General features: G+C 40.3%; 1 protein-coding gene across 2 annotated transcripts in view; it reads left to right on the top strand.

Moving 5' to 3' along the window:
- The window catches only part of LOC109416749 (mucin-2), a 237,459-nt gene that overhangs the window by 207,724 nt on the left and 10,170 nt on the right, over positions 1-19,565 (top strand). Inside the window, exons 3-8 of one of the 2 annotated variants that reach the window (XM_062857035.1) lie at positions 15,562-17,731; positions 17,791-18,045; positions 18,105-18,359; positions 18,419-18,673; positions 18,733-18,987; positions 19,047-19,181. In XM_062857035.1, the coding sequence (XP_062713019.1) occupies positions 15,562-17,731; positions 17,791-18,045; positions 18,105-18,359; positions 18,419-18,673; positions 18,733-18,987; positions 19,047-19,181 (3,325 nt within the window). The remainder of the gene's footprint in view (positions 1-15,561; positions 17,732-17,790; positions 18,046-18,104; positions 18,360-18,418; positions 18,674-18,732; positions 18,988-19,046; positions 19,182-19,565) is intronic. The other variant, XM_062857036.1, reaches the window with a different exon arrangement.

Here is a 19,565-nt window from a genome sequence, read left to right on the forward strand (position 1 = left end):
AAAAGTCATCGGTCTATTTTTCAAAAGTACCATTCATATGCCTCCAAAATAACCTAAATATCATTGAAATTGAAACATGTCTTTCATATGGTGAAATTCTTATAATTTCAACGCTGCAGTAAAAAAGGTATTACGAGTGTTTGAGTGTGTCTACCATATAAAGAAGTGAAATGCTACCTTTTCTGCATGTATACGTAGATTTAGCAATGGATAAAGTATTTTATTTGTGATTAGAATTTACTCAAAATAGAAATTTCAATGATGTAGTCGATTTGGGGCGAAATGAACACTGGCAATTACGAATGGATGTACGCGCATTGCATGCTGTTAGGCGTTTAAGAGTGTTTGGAAAAAATCGATTGGATTATTTTAGCCTAAAGTTTATTTGATTAACTTTGATGTTATGTAAACTAGTCTATAATGGAGTATTTCATCTGTGGTATCGATCTCCGTGGGCAAATTATATAACTGATCGATATAATCAAAGAATTAGCATAAAATATGCAGGGTGTCCTTTATGCCCCGATGGGTGTCCATTTCGCCCCGTACCTTCTCTGCCAGCCCCAAATAAACACGATTTACAATTCATTATTTCTTCACAATAAAGACATTCTACTTGCTGTAAATGTTTGAAATACGTAGGAAACAAACTAAAGTTGTAAACCAACTGATAATATGTTAAGGTTTTCTCTGTTATACAGGCCTAACGTACTCATTTGCTTAGGGTGTTCATTATGCCCCTAATTCCCCTTATTTCACTTTAAATTTTAAAGTGAAATTAGAGTCCTCCAGAAAATTTATTACCAAATCCGATGAGTTAAGCGGATTTGCTCAATTGTTTATGTATTTATTTCATCAAATACATTAATTATTTATCAACTCTACTCCCCCATTAATAAGTCAACGAGCACTGTGACAAAAGAAGAAAATGAGATTTGTTCCGTTCTAGAGTATTCTCAGAATTCAGGAACACTTCGGCTTATGGCTTTTGAATACATATTCGACGAGAAAGGCACTATCACCACTAGGTGGATTAATCTGGGGTTTTTTTATTTTTTTTTGCCTTTCTCGTACACTAAGTGTACTGGAAAGGCTATATGTTCACTCCAAAAATGACTTTTTGATAGAAGGTCCGGACGGACGAGTCACATATACCAATCAACTCAGCTCGACGAATTGAGGTGATGTCTGTGTGTATGTATGTGTGTGTGTATGTATGTGTGTATGTGTGTATGTGTGTGTACAAAAAACTCACATCACTTTTTGGTAGTAAACCTCAACCGATTTTAATGACCGATGGTTCATTCGACGCGGCATATAGTCCCATTGTTTCCTATTGAAAATGGTTCGGATCGGTCCAGCCGTTCCGGAGTTATGGCCATTTAGGTGTTCCGGACCGGTACCCTTGGGAGGAGTCAGCCATGAAAATGCAACAAACCCATGCATGCGATACATCAAACAGCGGCATTTCCGATTACCTGATGAGCGATTGGCCGGAAAACAGTATCAGACCATATCTGAACCGGTAGTGTTCTGGAACCGGTTCCGGGGGGTCCCGACGGAAGTGGCCAAATATAAAAGAGAACCAAACCCATGCATGCGACACATCAAACAGTGGCATTTCCGATAATCTGATGAACGGTTAGCAGGAAAACAGTATCAGACCATATCTGAACCGGTAATGTTCCGGAACCGGTTCCGTAGGGTACCAACGGAAGAGGCCAAATATAAAGGAGAACCAAACCCATGCATGCATAACCTGATGAACAGTTAGCAAGAAAACAGTATCAGACCATATATGAACAGGTAGTGTTCCGGAACCGGTTCCGGGGGTCCCGACGGATGTGGCCAAATATAAAAGAGAACCAAACCCATGCATGCGACACATCAAACAGCGGCATTTCCGATAATCTGATGAACGGTTAGCAGGAAAACAGTATCAGACCATATCTGAACCAATAGTGTTCCGGAACCGGTTCCGGGGGGTCCCGACGGAAGTGGCCAAATATAAAAGAGAACCAAACCTATGCATGCGACACATCAAATCACGGCTTTTCCAATACTCTGATGGCCAGTTATTAAGGAAGTAGGCTCAGACCACATTGGAGATTAACAGTTGTTCCGGGTGTCTCGTTGGAAATCGCCTTATATAAAAGTGAAACAAACCTATGCATACGACACATCAGAGCGCGGCTTTTTTGATAACCTAATGAAAGGTTAGCAAGAAACTAGTCTCTGACCATATCTGAACCAGTAGTGTCCCACCGGAAGTGTCCAAATATAATAGTGAACCAAACCCATGCATGCGACACATCAAACAGCGGCTTTTTCAGTAACCTGTTGAACAGTTAGCAAAAAAAAAATAGTCGCAGACCAAATTTGGGACAACAGGTCCTGTCCGGGAACCGAATTTGGGTGTCTCGTCATAAGTGGTAACCCAACAAACATATTCGCTGTACAAGAATGGAACAAACCACTCTTAAGCAAACTTTAGCTTAAGAAACTGTTATTCAGCTAGTTCTGTTTCTTGGGAAAATATAAAAGTAAGCCGAACCTATGCATGCGACACACCAAATCGCGGCTTTTTCAATAACTTAATTGACAGTTTGTCAGCAAAAAGTCTCAGACGCACATTTGGGAGAACCGGTAGTGTTGAAGAACAGGTAACGAGTGCCCCGCCGGAAATGGTAAAAAATAAAAGGAAACCAAAATCTTACATGAGGCCATCCATTAAGTACGTCACGATCCTAGGGGGAGAGGGAATTGTAAAAGTGTGACAAGCTATTTTAACCCTCGTGCAGTCGCGTCTTCAGCCACCCTCAGCGACACTACGCACACGCTTTGTACTACAAGTGAGCTTTTTTCATGGTGCGTGTACTCAGTACACGATGCTCCCGGGTTATGTATAGGAAAAACCCGTACGAAGAGGGGAGGGGGAGCTTCGAAAATTCCCAATTTCAGCGTGACGCACTTAATGGATGCTCCCCATGGAACACATCAATTCGCTAGGCAGCCTGATAAACAGTTGACAAGAGAATAGCCATATCCATACAATATTTGGGACAACCAGTAGTGCCATGGAATCGGTTTCAGGTGTCTGCCGGAAATGATCAAACGTAAAATTGAACCAAACTCAAGCATGCGGCACTTAAAATAGTGGGATTATGAAAGTGAACAAAACCAATGTTAGCAATACATCAAATGGTGGTTTTTTTGATAGCCTGGTAAACGTTGGGTAAGATTAAAAGTGAAGAAATAGTCAAAGTATTCATATATGTACAAGAGAATAAAATCGTAACCAAAGCATCAACACTGAATAAAGTTTTTTCCAATCTTCTTTTGCGTCTAAAATTACTGTGCACAATTTGGTTCATAAGGAGTTCAAATTTTACATGAATCGTATTAAGCGTATAAGTGTTCTCAGGATCGGCTTATGTCGACGTAAAGATCATGAGTATATATTCGACGAGAAAGGCGCTATCACCACTAGGTGGATTAATCTGGTTTTTTTTTACTCAAATTGTATACCAAAATGTACCAAAACATATGGAACAGCATGAAAATGAAGTTTGCGATAAAAGGCTCGGAGTTGTTGGCATTGTTTTAATTATTCTCGCTTAATAACGAATAAACCACTATCTCGCTAGCTTGTTACGATTGAAATCTTTTGTCTCCAAAAATATGCACGGTTTATTCAAAAGTCAATATTTTGAGCAATGGACATACACAATAAAATTTGTATAAATATTCCAAAATATTCCAATTATTCTGAAATTAATTCAGAGATTCCTCTGAAAATGTCTCCGTAGACTTACCCTGAAATTCATTTACGAATTGCTTCAGTAATTTCTCCAGGGATTCCTTTTGAAATTTCTTAAAAGGTTCCTTCGGAAATTTAGAGATCCGTGACAAGTTACTGATTGTGCTGTATTTATTATTATTATTTAGCTTTATTAGGAAGATTTTCAGCCCGATGCTGGTTCATCTCCAAGTGCTGTATTTGCCGAAGGCTAAAATATAAACGACTCATAAAAAAGTGATCATTTTCCGTAACAAAATCAGAAATTGCCAATAAAGAAGTAGGGGTGGGAGCAATAATAAACTATAAAATTTCCATAAACAAATCAAAAAGTGCATAAATAAATCAAAATTTCCCATAAATCATTGATTTTCGAGCAATAAAAAACGTCGGAATTTCCACGAATAATTCAATAATTGCAATAAATAACTACATTTTTTTCCACCAAAACAGTTAAAATTTTCCATAAATAAATCTGATTTTTCCATAAATAATTTAAAAATTCCCAATTGAAAAACATCAAAAAAGCAATTGAAAATTTAGCAATAAATATGAACTGATGAGCAAGGTAAAAGTACCGGCTGAGCCATGCGGCGAAGCCGCATAGAGGATTGAGGAACTGAGGCGGCAGAAGGCCGCCGATGTTTCCGAAATCCGATACGCCGTAACTGCGTCGATTCGGTTCTAGGCAATCCACAGATCCAAAAATTTGCCCGGTATAATGCGAACAGAGATGTTATCCCTTTTTTTAGTCCGACGAGCGTTAGCGAGTTCGGACAGCAAGCGATTGTCTGTTAAATTGCACAATAGTTTCAGTCTTTCTATAATAGTTCTATAATGTAGTATGTTCGAAAATTTTTGTTGGAAAAAATATAGTTTTTTATTGCAATTGTTGATTTATTTGTGGAAATTCTTACATTTTTTATTGCTAGAAAATCAATTATTTATGGGAAGTTTCGATTTATTTATGTGCTTTTTGAATTGTTTATGGAACTTTTCTAGTTTATTATTGCTTCCACCCCTAATTATTTATTGGTAATTTTCGAATTATTTATGAAAACTTTTTAATTTATTATGGGACGATTAATTGGCTGCCTTTGCCGAACAATCTTTCTGTACGAGTAGTGTAGGTATGTACCACTATCTACTCGATCGCCTTTTGATGCGACTCCTCGGAGTTAAATAAAATTAAGTGAACCCAGATTTATCAACTTTATAACGGTGATATCCGGAGAAATGTTCCCAAATCATATGAATATATTACAAATTGTTTCAGAAAATATTTCATGTGTTCCTGCAGAAGTGCGACAAAGAATTATTTTACGAAATCTGGTATGAATTGCTTTATAAATTCTTACACGATTTTTCCGAGATTTTACACAAATCGTTTCAGGGATTGTTTGAGAAATTCGCCCAGAAATTCCTCTGGATATTTATTCAGAAATTTCTCTATGGATTCGTTTGAAGAATATATTGGAGATTCCAATAGTTTTTCCTTGCTGGAGACCAACAGTTGCATCAGAAATTCTTGTTAAAAATTTTTCTAAAAAGAATTGTTTCGGAAAATTTTTCGAGTATTCTACAAAAAAAATCCGTCACGGAATCTTTCAAAAATTCTTCCAAAAATTCATTCGGAAATTTTCTTCGGAGATTTGCTTAAAAACTCCTCCAACTCTACAAATATCACAAAGAATTCTTGCAAATAAGCATCTTGCACTAAATTGCATGAAAATCTGGAATCCCCCCTTTTGTAAAAAAAAACAAAACTTCATGAATTTGAGCAGTAATCCCCAGGAGATTCCTTTAATAAAACTTTCAGCGCTGCCGTGCAGAAACGAATCTAGAGTTTTTCATGAAATGTTTCAAAAGTTCTTCAAAAAATTTACACTGGGGTTACTTTGGAAGTTCTTCCAAGGAGTTCACCAGAAATTTCCACAGCAACTTCCAATTGCTCCAGAAATTCCACTTTGCAAATTTCTTCAAGGATTACTTTGAAAAAATTTCCACAAATTTTTCGATAGTTCTTTCATGGGCCGTTGCTGAAATCCATCGTAAGAATAATTTGTAAAATCAAAAATAAAATAAAAAAAAATTATTTAAGAAATCATCTCTTAGGGATTTTTAAAGAAATTCTTTCAGGAACTCCTTTGGAAACTCCTCGTAGATTTACTTTAACACTCCATCCACGTAATCCAAAAGAAATTCAGAGTCAGGAATTCTTTCGCACAATCTCCTAGCGATTCCTTTAGACTTGAACGTAGACTTAGACTTAGAGTGTCCTCCAGATATTTCTCCAAGAACTCCTCAAGGAAGTCTTGCACTGATAGCTTCCAAAGATGTTGCATGTATTCCCTTAAAGAATACTTAAAGAATTCCTTTCGAAAAATCTTGCATAGATTCTTCTAGAAGTTCATCTACTCAGAAATTCAGAATTCCTTCAAAATTTTCACAAAAGCTTTCTTTCTTTAAAAATTCTACAAGAGTTAGGAAATTTTCAAGATTTCTTTATATTCCTTTGGATATTTCTTCAAGACATTTCTTTTCCAGGAATAACTTCAAGAATTTCTTAAGAATGTAATAGAAAATCTTTCAAGGATGTCTTCAGAAATTTTTCTACAAATTCTTTCAGAGATCCTCATAAAGATTCTTATGGAAAAGCTGGAAGACATTCTTGTAGAGATTACTGCAGAAATTCACACAGATATTTCAACAGAAATCTCGTCGGGTATTCTTCAATGTATTTTCTCAGAAATTCCTGCAGGAAGAAGAATTCATTAAAAAAAATGTTTAGGATTTTTATTAGGGGATTTCTCCAGGATTTTTTTCCAAAAATATCTCAAGAGGTATTCCACCACGGGTTTTCAAGTGTTACTTCAGGTATTCCTCCTGGAATTTCATCAGAAAATCCATGTATGGATTCTTAAAATATGTTTTTTCTTAGAATTTTTTTCAGGAATTCATTTAGAATTTCTTCATATTTTTTTTAATTTCTTCAGAAATTTCTTCAGCGATACTTTCGGAAAGATCTACAGAGACTCCTACAATATTCTTAGCATTACTTCAGAAATTTCAGCCCATATTATCAGGGTCCATTAAATCGAGGTATACCTGTAATCACAAAAGGGGCGAGAAGGTTGGATGGCTTTCATCCCGAGCAGAGGAGAATATCAAATTCAAAGCAACAGAATCACGTAGCGGGTCTTCAGTTAGCCTAGTGGTTAAGGCTATGGATCGCCAATCCGGAGACGGCGGGTTCGTTTCCCGTTCCGGTCGGGAAAATTTTCTCGACTCCCTGGGCATAGAGTATCATTGTACTTGCCTCACAATATACAAATCCATGCAATGACAGGCAAAGGAAGCCATCCCAAGTAACAATTTGAATTTTATCAGTTTTTTAGCGATTCAAAAATCCTAAACATAAAACCATTGATGCCGACTTGAAAATGCTCTCGAGTTCTTGTATGCCTCAATAAGCCCACGATCTGGCTAGTTGGCCCAGTCTTATTAGGGTCTACAGGACTTCGTATGCAAACCGGCTTAGGATTTCGGGTTGTATCATAGTTTTATCAATCTTCTAAATAAAACCATCTTATGACTTGTCAAATAATTGTTTTGATTATTTTTCACTCTCAATGTTCGATCGTCAGAATAAATTATGCTTGGTTGTTTATCCAGCCATCAATTGGAAAGATGCAGATATGGAATTCAGATTTGTTTTCCTATTTAATACGTATCAGAAGACATGCCACGCAAAATTTGTGGTGAATGTGACTGTGATAATGACAAAAACTAAGTGCGCCACACAAACTATGCATAATTTGGAAGTTAAATGCATTTAATTTACTCGGTGGAATCGGGTGCAAAAAAGGTTTATTCAACGCAGCGGAGTTTGAAAGACATTATGTAATTTTTCTGACAAAATTAAATGACGGAAACGTGTAGTATGGTTTAATTTGATCTTAAGCTGTACGTGAAATCATAAAATTGAGTAATAGTTTTTATGTATTTACATGAATTATCCCGGCTAGGCGACATATTTTTCTGATAAAACTCTGTGTTCCTGATGATTCCTCCAATAGGGCTAACCCTCCTGAGGTAGTCATAACTGAGCTCATGATAGAACTAGCGGTTTTATCACAGCATTTTTTTGGTTTATGTTACGGCCACGAAATCTTATGTTGGTTTTATGCATTGCCTCATAGTTTTGTGTATTTGTTTACAAAAAAAATCTCTCCGACAACAACCGCAAATGCAAGTTTTATTGAAATGGTATATAATAAGTGGTAAAACCTATTCATGCCTACTTGCAAGTCTTTAATTGAAGATGTTTATAGCAGAAGTTATATGATAGTTTTATGGAACGCCAAAGGTTGAAAGTAAAAAACTACCACATAAAACTAATTTAGAACAACTAGCTTTTTGACATGCTCGTATAAAACCAGGATAAAACATGAATAAACCTTCAAGGCATGCTGATTGTTACTTGGGATACAATTAATTACTGTGGAAATGCTCAAAAGAACACTAAGTTGTAGCGAGACAGGCCAAGTCCCAATGAGGACGTAGAGCTAGGAAGAAGAATAAGAAGAAGAAGAATCACGTAGCCTGTTTTTATATCATAATTTGTTATTATTGACTTATCCAAGTATTACTTTTTTATAACATGTTTTGATGTGCAATCTTACACAGATCGAAAAAAGAGTGTAAAATTCTGTGACATATGATGCACACAATTGGAGCGTGGGGTTTTACATGACATATAACGTAAATTTACATGATATATCATGTAAACCATCATAACACCAAGTTTACATTACTAAAATTAAGTTTACATGCCGTGTAAATGACATTATTTTTATCTGTGTATTTTGTTATTATAAAGTTATTAGGATTCATCCTCTAAATAACATTTCAATAATATACTATGTTATAGACCAAGTTTTGTTATTATTCTACTGTTGAAAATGTACAAATATGTGATGAACTATAACATAACAACAGCAAGTTTCAAATTCACTGCAAAATTCGTTGTTATTAAGATGTTACTGAATCTAACAAAACATGTTACTAAATTGGTCTTCCAGGAACATTTTTTTGTTATGATTTTTGTTATTTTGCCGCTTATGACAGCCAAGATTTTAGCATAATAAGATCTGTGATTAACATGAAAATTACTGATTCCATTATACAGTTATTATGCCAAAATAACATATTTAATTATGCTGTTGATATTTTCTTCTGCTCAGGATACGCAGTAGTGATTGTTCTTACTAGTTTCCACAAGGAAAGGCAGACTGTGATGCATTAAAACCTAACAAAAATGTGTACACCATCTGAAAGTTGATAATTGAGTTTTTATTTTTTTTTTTGCATCGGTCTTAAAGCGTAAACTGAGTTCGAGCGTCAATGGGGGAAGTGTTATTTGGGAATCAGTGCTTACGTAGAGGGAGCATTAAATATTTGGGATACAGTGCGTGAAAACCAAAATTACAAAGTTTTGCACCTGTGATAAGCTACTTCAGTTTGAGTTGTTTATTTACAATCAATTATTTAGCAGTTTTGCGAAGCTCAGTGGTTTCCAATCTTACGGTCATGGGCCAAGTGAATTTCTCAACTTCCAAAGGTGTGAGGATGAAGTGAAAAGGTTATTCGGATTCTGCGCCTCAAGAAGCACTTATTACAATGTAATTGTGTTGAAAAGCTCTCCAGAAATTCTTCCTGAACAGTTCAAATAGTAATTCCTCCGGAAGGTCTTCCAGGACTTCTCAAGGAATTCCCTCAGAAGTTCTCTTAGAAACTTTCACGGGTGTTCCAGCACCCTCACCAGGAATTTATGCCAGAGCTCTTACGGAGCTTTTTGTAAGAGTTTTTCGAGCTATTATTAGAGTTTTATATTTGAGTGTGATTTTGGAGGCAAAGTGAAGGGTACGTCGTTTTAAGTGTACGCGGCAATGAAATAAATCCTATTTCGATCGCTGCTGCACCGCTGGAGAAATGAGAATACAACTACATCACGGCAGACTATGAAGAACTTGGTGAGATCTTTCTAATTTAAAAACGTCATTTTAATCATACATGGGATATTTACCATACCAAATACGCGCCAGAAACAGAATTTGCAAATTTTTGATTCAGGAAGTGTTAATGCATTTCAGATATCCAATTAATATCCGGATGCATCAATGCGGGGCTTACTGTTTCAGAAAACGGCCTCAAGATGTAGGGTCCATATAGCCGAGGCGGTAAACACACGGGTATTCAGCATGACCATGCTGAGGGTGACGGGTTCGATTCCTGGTCGGTCCAGGATCTTTTCGTAAAGGATATTTCCTTGACTTTTGCGCCCATTTGACTTCCTTGGGCATAGAGTACCTTCGTGCCTGCCACACGATATCCACATGCAAAATGGTCATTGGCAGAGGAGGCTCTCAGTTAATAACTGTGGAAGTGCTCATAGAACACTACGCTGAGAAGCAGGCTTTGTCCCAGTGAGGACGTTACGCCAAGAAGAGGAGGATGTACGTGGAAGCCCTGTCATACTTGAAATGGGTCGTTGGACGTGCATTAGAGCTATCACCTTCTATCTCCAGGACTAAAACTGATTGCGTCTATGGATAAAAGTAAAAATAGGCGCAGACATTTTTCTTCCATAAAAGCACTGCCGGTCAGTGGGAGATGGATTGTACATACATACATACACATTATTAGAGTTTTATATTTTTTCTAAGAGTTCCTCCGGTAATTTTTTGGAGTTCTCTTAGGAGTGCTCCAGATTTTTTTTCCTAGAAACCCTTTAGAGATTCTTCCATGCAGGTCTTCCAAGGATTTCTCAAGGATCTTTTCAAATTATTTCCACATGGACTTTTGTCAGAGGTTTTCGAATTATTTCCGAGATTTCCTCATTAATTTCTCCCTGGATTAATTTAAGCATATTTTTGGTATTTTTTCAGGGATTTCTTTCGAGATTCCTTTGAAGATTCCTCCCTAGATTCCTTTAGCATTACGATAGGGGCCCGGGTAGAGGGAAAGAGCTTAACAATAGCATATTTTGATATTGAGATCAAAATGTGATATTGGTTTGATTGATTATTACGAAAATTATAATGAAGCACTACAAATGCACATTAAAATATAACAAATTATTTTGGAACCTTACAAATGCGTAATAAGTTAGTACATCACAATTGGACATGTACAACACAGAACATATATTCGCCCTGTTACCCTAATTGATAACAATTTCCGATGACAGGATGACGAGGTTTCATAAATGTTGCTGGTCCATCAGTCAATCCTGTAATCGTATTTTGTCTGGCAGGTTGCCTTTCGTTCGCAGCATTAATTGCTTTCATAGCTTGACTTTTGTCTAGGAATTTCTAATCCTAAGGGGCATCCCGATTCCGGTTTCATCACTAGAGTTCTATAACTTGAAGTCTGTGTCAGGGAAAGGTTTCCATCTCTAGTACTTAATCACGGCCCGAAATGGCCTGAATGTTGGCAATCGAAATAGGATTGCGGGCCTCTATTCTGCCAGAACCCTATAAATGCGCATTGATTCTAGGGGAATATTAACAAGTTAAAATAGCACATTTAACACAAAAATAAAACTTTTAATACAACCACACCCAACGGAAAAGAAATTTTTGTGGATGAAACCATCCACAAAAATTTCGTACGTACTCAAATTATATAAAAACTTATATAAAGGTACCTTTAACATATAACTAACTTACATCCAACTTTAACAAAGCAACTCTTCCATGGAAGACCTTAAAGTTGGTTCGGCTAGACCTACGATAACAGAAATGCAACACTGCAACATAAATTATACGCAACACTGCAACTTAAACTACATGCAACACTGCAATTTAAACTAAACGCAACACTGCAACTTAAACTATATGCAACACTGCAACTTAAACTATATGCAACACTGCAACTTAAATTATACGTAACACTGCAACAAAACTGTAGCTAGGCTCCAATCCAAATCGAACAGAGAATCTTCAAATATAATTGGACTTCAGATCTTGGCGGCACTAGTACGAACTTAAACAAAACCTCCAAATCGATCAGAGAAACTCCAATCGATCTTGGAATAACTGAATAATCACAAAGCACATGATATCTTACTTCACAACGTAGTTGTGCAGATCACTGCAAGTGTTCATGGCCGTAACATATTTACACTATTTACAATGTCTCCGTGGGTTTTACGGTTGGGTGCCATTTTACGAAAGTAAATGGACCCTACCAATACCCGGCCCCACGTTGGGCGCCATTATTACGAAAAATATAATGAAGCACTACAAATGCACATTAAAATATAACATATTGGAGTGGAACACTATAAATGCGTAATAAATTAGGACATCACACTTGGACAAATACAACACAGAACATAAACTTTGCCCTGTTACCCTATTGGATAACAATTTCCGATGACAGGATGACGAGGTTTCATTAATGTTGTTGGTCCATCAGTCAATCCTGTAACCGTATTTTCTATGGCATATTGCCTTTCGTTCGCAGCATATGTTGCTTTCATAGCTTGAGTTTTGTCTAGGAATTTATAATCCTAAGGGGGCATCCCGATTCGGGTTTCATCACTAGAGTTCTATAACTTGAAGTCTGTGCCAGGGAAAGGTTTACATCTCTAGTACTTAATCGCAGCCCGAAATGGCCTGAATGTTGGCAATCGAAATAGGATTGCGGACTTCTATTCTGCCAGAGCCCTATAAATGCACATTAGTTCTAGGAGAATATTTACAAGTTAAAATAGCACATTTAACACAAAAGTAAAACTTGTAACATGATATAAGAGATAAAAGATCTGAAAATAATATCTAAAATTTACTCCTGGAACATCATCATCAGATCATAATTAGATCTTGTAAGATCTAACCAACAGCAGCAAGCTATTCGTTTGATCTTGGAATATCAAATTTTGATATTGTTCAGATGTTCCAGGAACATTTTCAGATATTTTATCTCTTATATCAATCAAACCAATATCACGTTTTGATCGTCAGTATTTCACCTCTACCAGGGGATTACACGAGGATTCTTGAAAATACTCCTTCTGGGATTCTTTCGAAGACGCCTTCAGGTCTCTTTCAGTGCTTTTTTCCGAAATGTTTTCAGGGATTTCTTACGAATTCAGAAAATTTTTCAGGTTTTTTCCCCGGAATTCATTTAAGGATTCATCTTTAAATTCCTTCATGGAATCCTGGCTTGATTTTTCCTGGGATCCCTTTAGGGATCTCTTCTGGGTTTCTGTTGGAGATTTATTCCATGATTCCTTCGTGGACCTTCCGGCACAAGAAGACGTGCAGCGCAGCGAGCTAGGTGGGTCGATCATGTGGAGGGCGATTTGCGGACCCTCTCGGGGTCTCATGGGCGCTTCTGGATCATGGGAGTTCCAGTGGGTCTCAGGGACATTTCAAGGGGTTTCAAGGGCATTACAGAGGGTACCTAAAGGGAGTTTCGATGGCGTCTCAGGGAGTCTCAATGGATTTGAGAGGGATCTCAGGGAAGATTCAGGGGGTTGCCTGGAGGTCTCAGTGGCGGTTCAGGGGGCTTCAGGCAGTGAATACTTTTTATCACTATCGCCGTAATTACTGTCAAGGCAGTGATTTTCATTGCATTGCAGAGTAAAGACTTTCGGAGAATTTTCGACTAGTTTTGGAGGCGTTACAAGTGCGTTTCTGGTGGTTTCAGAGGGTCTGAAGTGCATCCAGTGTACTATACGTTTCAAGATGTGTTAGGGTGTTTCAAGAGGTTTCAGGGGGTTCAAGGAGGATCCTTAAGCTCTAAATAGCACTCCCGAAGCGTTTCAAGGCGTTTTATGGCATTTCAGGAGGTTTCAGGGTGATTTTAGTGGGCTAATACTTGGGCTCCAGAAAGTTTCAGAGACGTTTAAGTGATTTCAACGCATTTCAGAGCGTTTCAGGAGGTTTCAGAGAGGCTCCAGGCTTCATAAGTTTTCATGTGAGCTTTGTGGCGGTTTCAGAGGCATTTCAAAGCGTCTCCAGTTAGCCTAGTGGTTAAGGCTATGGATCACCAATCCGGAGACGGCGATTCCCGTTCCGGTCGGGAAAATTTACTCGACTCCCTGGGCATAGTGTACCATTGCATCACAATATACAAAGTCATGCAATGGCAGGCAAAGAAAGCCCTTCAATTAATAACTGTGGAAGTGCTCAAAGAACACTAAGTTGAAGCGAGGCAGGCCAAGTCCCAGTGAAGACGTAGAGCCATAAAGAAGAAGAAGAAGAAGAAGAAGAAGAAGAAGAAGAAGAAGAAGAAGTCAAAGCGTTTCGAGGAGTTTTGGGATGATTTAAGAGCTTTCAGAGGGCTTAATGAGGCTTTACAGGCTAACAGGTGAGTTTTTTGGGGCGATTCAGAAATCCTCAAACAGACACTGGACCCATCACTTGACAGCACAGAGTTGCATGAGGCTGTGCGAGCATAATGTTCCATTAGATCACTGAATACGCTTGTAAATCCAGCGGCCTAAATTAAAGGGACTTCTACAATATTTAAGACGGTCTTTAAACTCATACTTAAACGAAATATAGATGTATGAGCCTATGTAAACCTTAATCATAACTCCCTTCATCTCTGAATCCTGAAGACGCCATAAACTTTCCTTAACTCATGTGGCTTCGTGGCCGTGCGGCTAGTGCCACCAAACATTTAGTCGCATCGTGCTGGGAAGTGCGGGTTCGATTCCCGCCGCAACTGTCAGGATAGTTCTCGACTGTGGCTCTGGGCGTTGCATGCTAGTCCGTTGTCTAGTGTCGTGCTTCCTTCATTGAACGTGTCCGTGTCTTAACTCCACTCACTGCTTCAACCAACCTTATCCCTAATCTTAAGTACTACAACTATTTTGAACATTATCAAATTACATTAAGGTAATGTTATCTCAATGGAAATATCTAATTGCCTTTATATGAATGGATGTTCCAGTGTATTATGTTTGCCTGATCGAAACATGGATATTGTTCACATAGTTTTTAAGATTTCAATTGAGGGGTGTAAGAGATTATTTTGTTGATTTTGAGATAAGTATATGAAAAAAAATCTTCAGATTTCATGCTTTTCAGAACTTTTTTAGGATTATTTTTACGATGATTAGAAATAAGTATGACAATAAATCGGATCGGAGAAAATTGGGTCGATTTTGAAACTCCATATATTTTGTATGGGATGAAAAATTAGTGAAAAATTTCAAAACCTCATTTACATCCCTTTGCTTCTAACCTCTAAGCAGGTTAGAGATAATGAGGGTCATCTCCGTCGTTCAACATTGCGTTAATAGTTTTTGAATAGCAAAACAATTGGGTTCGCTTTCTATACATATTTGTTCACACTTCTAGGAGCTTCATGTGCAATATTACTTGAATTCGCGAAAGAAATTTCATCAATCAGAATCAGCGTTCACTTATGTTTTGGCATCTCCTCGTACAAACTATTCGTAAGTCTGTGACGTCACTCACTTTAGTGTGCTAAACCAGTCGTAAATCAGTAGTGTTTGCCTGAGCCACCGTAATGACTATTTTAATTACCAAGCAAACACATTTGATTACAACCAGCGAAAGATGCCTAACTTCATAAAAAATAACGGCACTGTCACTTAGCATAGCCGGATAGCTCATGGCAATTTTCAGCAATCCTCAATAAGTACGTTCATTTATGTAACATTTAACGATTGACATAAAATAACCTTGCACCCCTCTCTCCTTTTCCAACGTTCGCAGACTGCCGCGGCTCAGCTGTTCCCACTGACGAGCAGCGACGACAATGCGCTGGTCCCCTCGGGAAAAAAGTTCCCCCGTCAGGCCAACGCCGTCGCACCCCGGCATGACCACACCCACATCGAGACCATCGACGTTACGTGTGACCAGAAGAATGGCATGCTGGTGACGATTGAGTTCGAGGCGGACTTTCAGGGAGTCATCTACAGCCAGGGCTACTACAACGATCCCAAGTGTCGGTACGTTTCGGCCGGCAAAGGAGGACGGTCGTTCTCGTTTACGGTGCCATTCGCCGGATGTGGCAGCAAGCCGTCCTGTTCGGTGTGCTCATCAGTTGATAACGTACTGGTGATTCAAACCGACGAAGATGTCCAAGAAGCGTGGGATACTGCACGAAGAATCTCGTGCAGCCAGGTGGAGCAGCAACAGAACACCATCTTCTTCAAACCCTTCGTGGTTGATATGCTGGAGGTCGTCAATGTCCCGACTGCAACCGGAGGTGTTGAATGTTGGATGGATATCCAGCGGGGATCGTATCCAAACGTTTCGCCAATTCCCAGTGTTATCAAAATTGGAGAGGCACTCAGCATTCTAGTGTATCTGAGGGATCCCAAGGGAGAGTATGATGTATCTGTTAAGGATTGTTATGCATACGACAGCCCTGAATACGACGCGTCCGGAACTAGAAGGCTGCAGTTGTCCGACAAAAACGGCTGCTCTCGCAAAAAGAAATTGTTCGGTCTCTGGGAAAAGACTACTCAAACAGGAAGTTCCGGTGCTACACTCATTCTACACAACAACATCAAGGCATTCAAGTTCCCAGATCGGATGCAAGTGTTTTTGAAATGCGACATTGAAATCTGTAGAGGAGGATGTGGTCCTCAGGTTTGTGAAATAGAAGAATTGGTTAAAACTGTTGAGAAATCGACCACTCAGCGACCAACTGCAGTCACAACCATCCCTCCAAGGAGAGGATCACGTCCGCCTCAAACTCGGCAACCCACGTATACTACAGAAGCTCCCCCAAGAAGAACCCGTCCACCAGTTACAAGACCCAGTCGACCACCAACTTCAGCTCCAGCTACACGACAACCAGACACCACTGTTCCTCCTCGCCGAAGAACCCGACCTCCGGTCACTGCTACGACCGAGTTTGTCTGTACTCCTGGATCTACTGATGATCGTTGCAACGCTGTGCTTGTTACGGAAAAGCCAAATTGCTACCGAGGCTCAAGAGATCCCCGTTGTCGCGTACCGTCTACAGTAGCTCCGGTTACCTCACCGCCGTTACGCTGTTTTCCAGTATCAACCGACCCTCGTTGTCCAACTGTTCCTACCACTCAGGCTGCTCCGCAATGCTTTCCTGGATCGACCGACCCTCGCTGTCCAACACCACCACCAACTACCCCAGCTCCGCTCCGCTGTTTCCCAGGATCGACCGATGCTAGGTGCCCAACAACATTCCGTCCATCCACAACACGCCCTACTGGCAGGGGAACTCGTCCTACTGGCCGGGGTACACGTCCGACCGGCAGAGGAACAAGACCAACGCGTCCACAAACGGAAGCTCCAACGTATCTTCCACCAGTTGAAAGCCAAAAGACTACCGCTGCTCCAGACTGTTATCCTGGCTCTAACGACCCTCGCTGTCCTCGGCCAGTGCCATCAACTCCAAGACCAGTAGAAGAAATCGACGCTGCATCTGGACCTTCATGCTTCCCAGGTTCCAACGATCCCCGATGCCGAACACCGGTATTGCGTTGTCCTCCAGGCACAACCGATCCACGCTGCCCCGGGGCCACCAGACCAGCCCCATCAACAACACGGGCACCAACTACACAAGGTTCAGTCCGGTGTTATCCAGGATCTCGTGATCCAGCATGTTACGAGAAGACGGAATCTCCAACTTATTTACCTCCAGTAGAGACTTCCACTGCTGCAGCAAGATGTTTCCCAGGTTCTTCTGACCCAAGGTGTCCACAGACCACTCCTCGCCCAACGACACAAGCTCCATTAAGGTGCTATCAAGGAAGTACCGACCCGAGGTGTCCACAGAGCACTACTTCCCGGCCGCCTCCAACTACTACTCCTGCCGTTCGCTGTTATCCTGGTTCGCCTGATCCAAGGTGTCCACAGACCACAACTAGGGCAACAACTCCGGCTTGTTATCCAGGTAGAATTTGGTAGATTTGATTTGTTTGAACTTTTCATTACTTTTGTTTTGTGTTCCAGGATCATCTGACCCAAGATGTCCGCCATCATGCTACCCTGGATCAACGGACCCAAGGTGTCCACAGACCACTCCTCGCCCTACGACTCAAGCTCCATTAAGGTGCTATCAAGGAAGTACCGACCCGAGGTGTCCACAGAGTACTACTTCCCGGCCGCCGCCAACTACTACCCCAGGTGCTCGCTGTTATCCTGGTTCGCCTGATCCAAGGTGTCCACAGACTACAACTAGGCCAACAACTCCGGCTTGTTATCCAGGTAGAATTTGGTAGATTTGATTTGTTTGAACTTTTCATTACTTTTGTTTTGTGTTCCAGGATCATCAGACCCAAGATGTCCACCATCATGCTACCCTGGATCAACGGACCCAAGGTGTCCACAGACCACTCCTCGCCCTACGACACAAGCTCCATTAAGGTGCTATCAAGGAAGTACCGACCCGAGGTGTCCGCAGAGCACTACTTCCCGGCCGCCTCCAACTACTACTCCTGCCGTTCGCTGTTATCCTGGTTCGCCTGATCCAAGGTGTCCACAGACCACAACTAGGGCAACAACTCCGGCTTGTTATCCAGGTAGAATTTGGTAGATTTGATTTGTTTAAACTTTTCATTACTTTTGTTTTGTGTTCCAGGATCATCTGACCCAAGATGTCCGCCATCATGCTACCCTGGATCAACGGACCCAAGGTGTCCACAGACCACTCCTCGCCCTACGACACAAGCTCCATTAAGGTGCTATCAAGGAAGTACCGACCCGAGGTGTCCACAGAGTACTACTTCCCGGCCGCCGCCAACTACTACCCCAGGCGCTCGCTGTTATCCTGGTTCGTCTGATCCAAGGTGTCCACAGACTACAACTAAGCCAACAACTCCGGCTTGTTATCCAGGTAGAATTTGGTAGATTTGATTTGTTTGAACTTTTCATTACTTTTGTTTTGTGTTCCAGGATCATCAGACCCAAGATGTCCACCATCATGCTACCCTGGATCAACGGACCCAAGGTGTCCACAGACCACTCCTCGCCCTACGACACAAGCTCCATTAAGGTGCTATCAAGGAAGTACCGACCCGAGGTGTCCACAGAGTACTACTTCCCGGCCGCCGCCAACTACTACCCCAGGCGCTCGCTGTTATCCTGGTTCGTCTGATCCAAGGTGTCCACAGACTACAACTAAGCCAACAACTCCGGCTTGTTATCCAGGTAGAATTTGGTAGATTTGATTTGTTTGAACTTTTCATTACTTTTGTTTTGTGTTCCAGGATCATCAGACCCAAGATGTCCACCATCATGCTACCCTGGATCAACGGACCCAAGGTGTCCACAAACAACTGCTGCTCCAACGTACTTGCCGCCAGTTGAAGCGAGTACCAGTGCTGCCCCGCGATGCTATCCAGGTATGCTCGATTTTCTATAACGTGAAAAACCTCTCGTACTTTCACTCTCACTCTCAATCTCACTGTCACTCAACCAAGGGCTGAAAGTCTCTTTAATAAAGTCAAATCAATCAATCAACTGTCACTCTCATTTTCACTCTTACTTTCATTCAATCACCATTGGCGGAGACGATCCCCCGAATACCACTTCCCCGAAAACCATTTCCCCGAATGACACATTACCCCGAATGCCATTTCCCCACAGAACAATGTCTTTGAATACATATCACTTTTCCCATAGAATTTCAGATGCGCAGAAAAAGTTTGTGATGCACTGACATTGAATGCAAATAGTATCATATACGAAACTGAATATCAGATTAGGGGCGAATGCCGCATTGCGGT

This window comes from Aedes albopictus, chromosome 3 (assembly GCF_035046485.1).
Source record: "Aedes albopictus strain Foshan chromosome 3, AalbF5, whole genome shotgun sequence".
Lineage (NCBI taxonomy): Eukaryota > Metazoa > Arthropoda > Insecta > Diptera > Culicidae > Aedes > Aedes albopictus.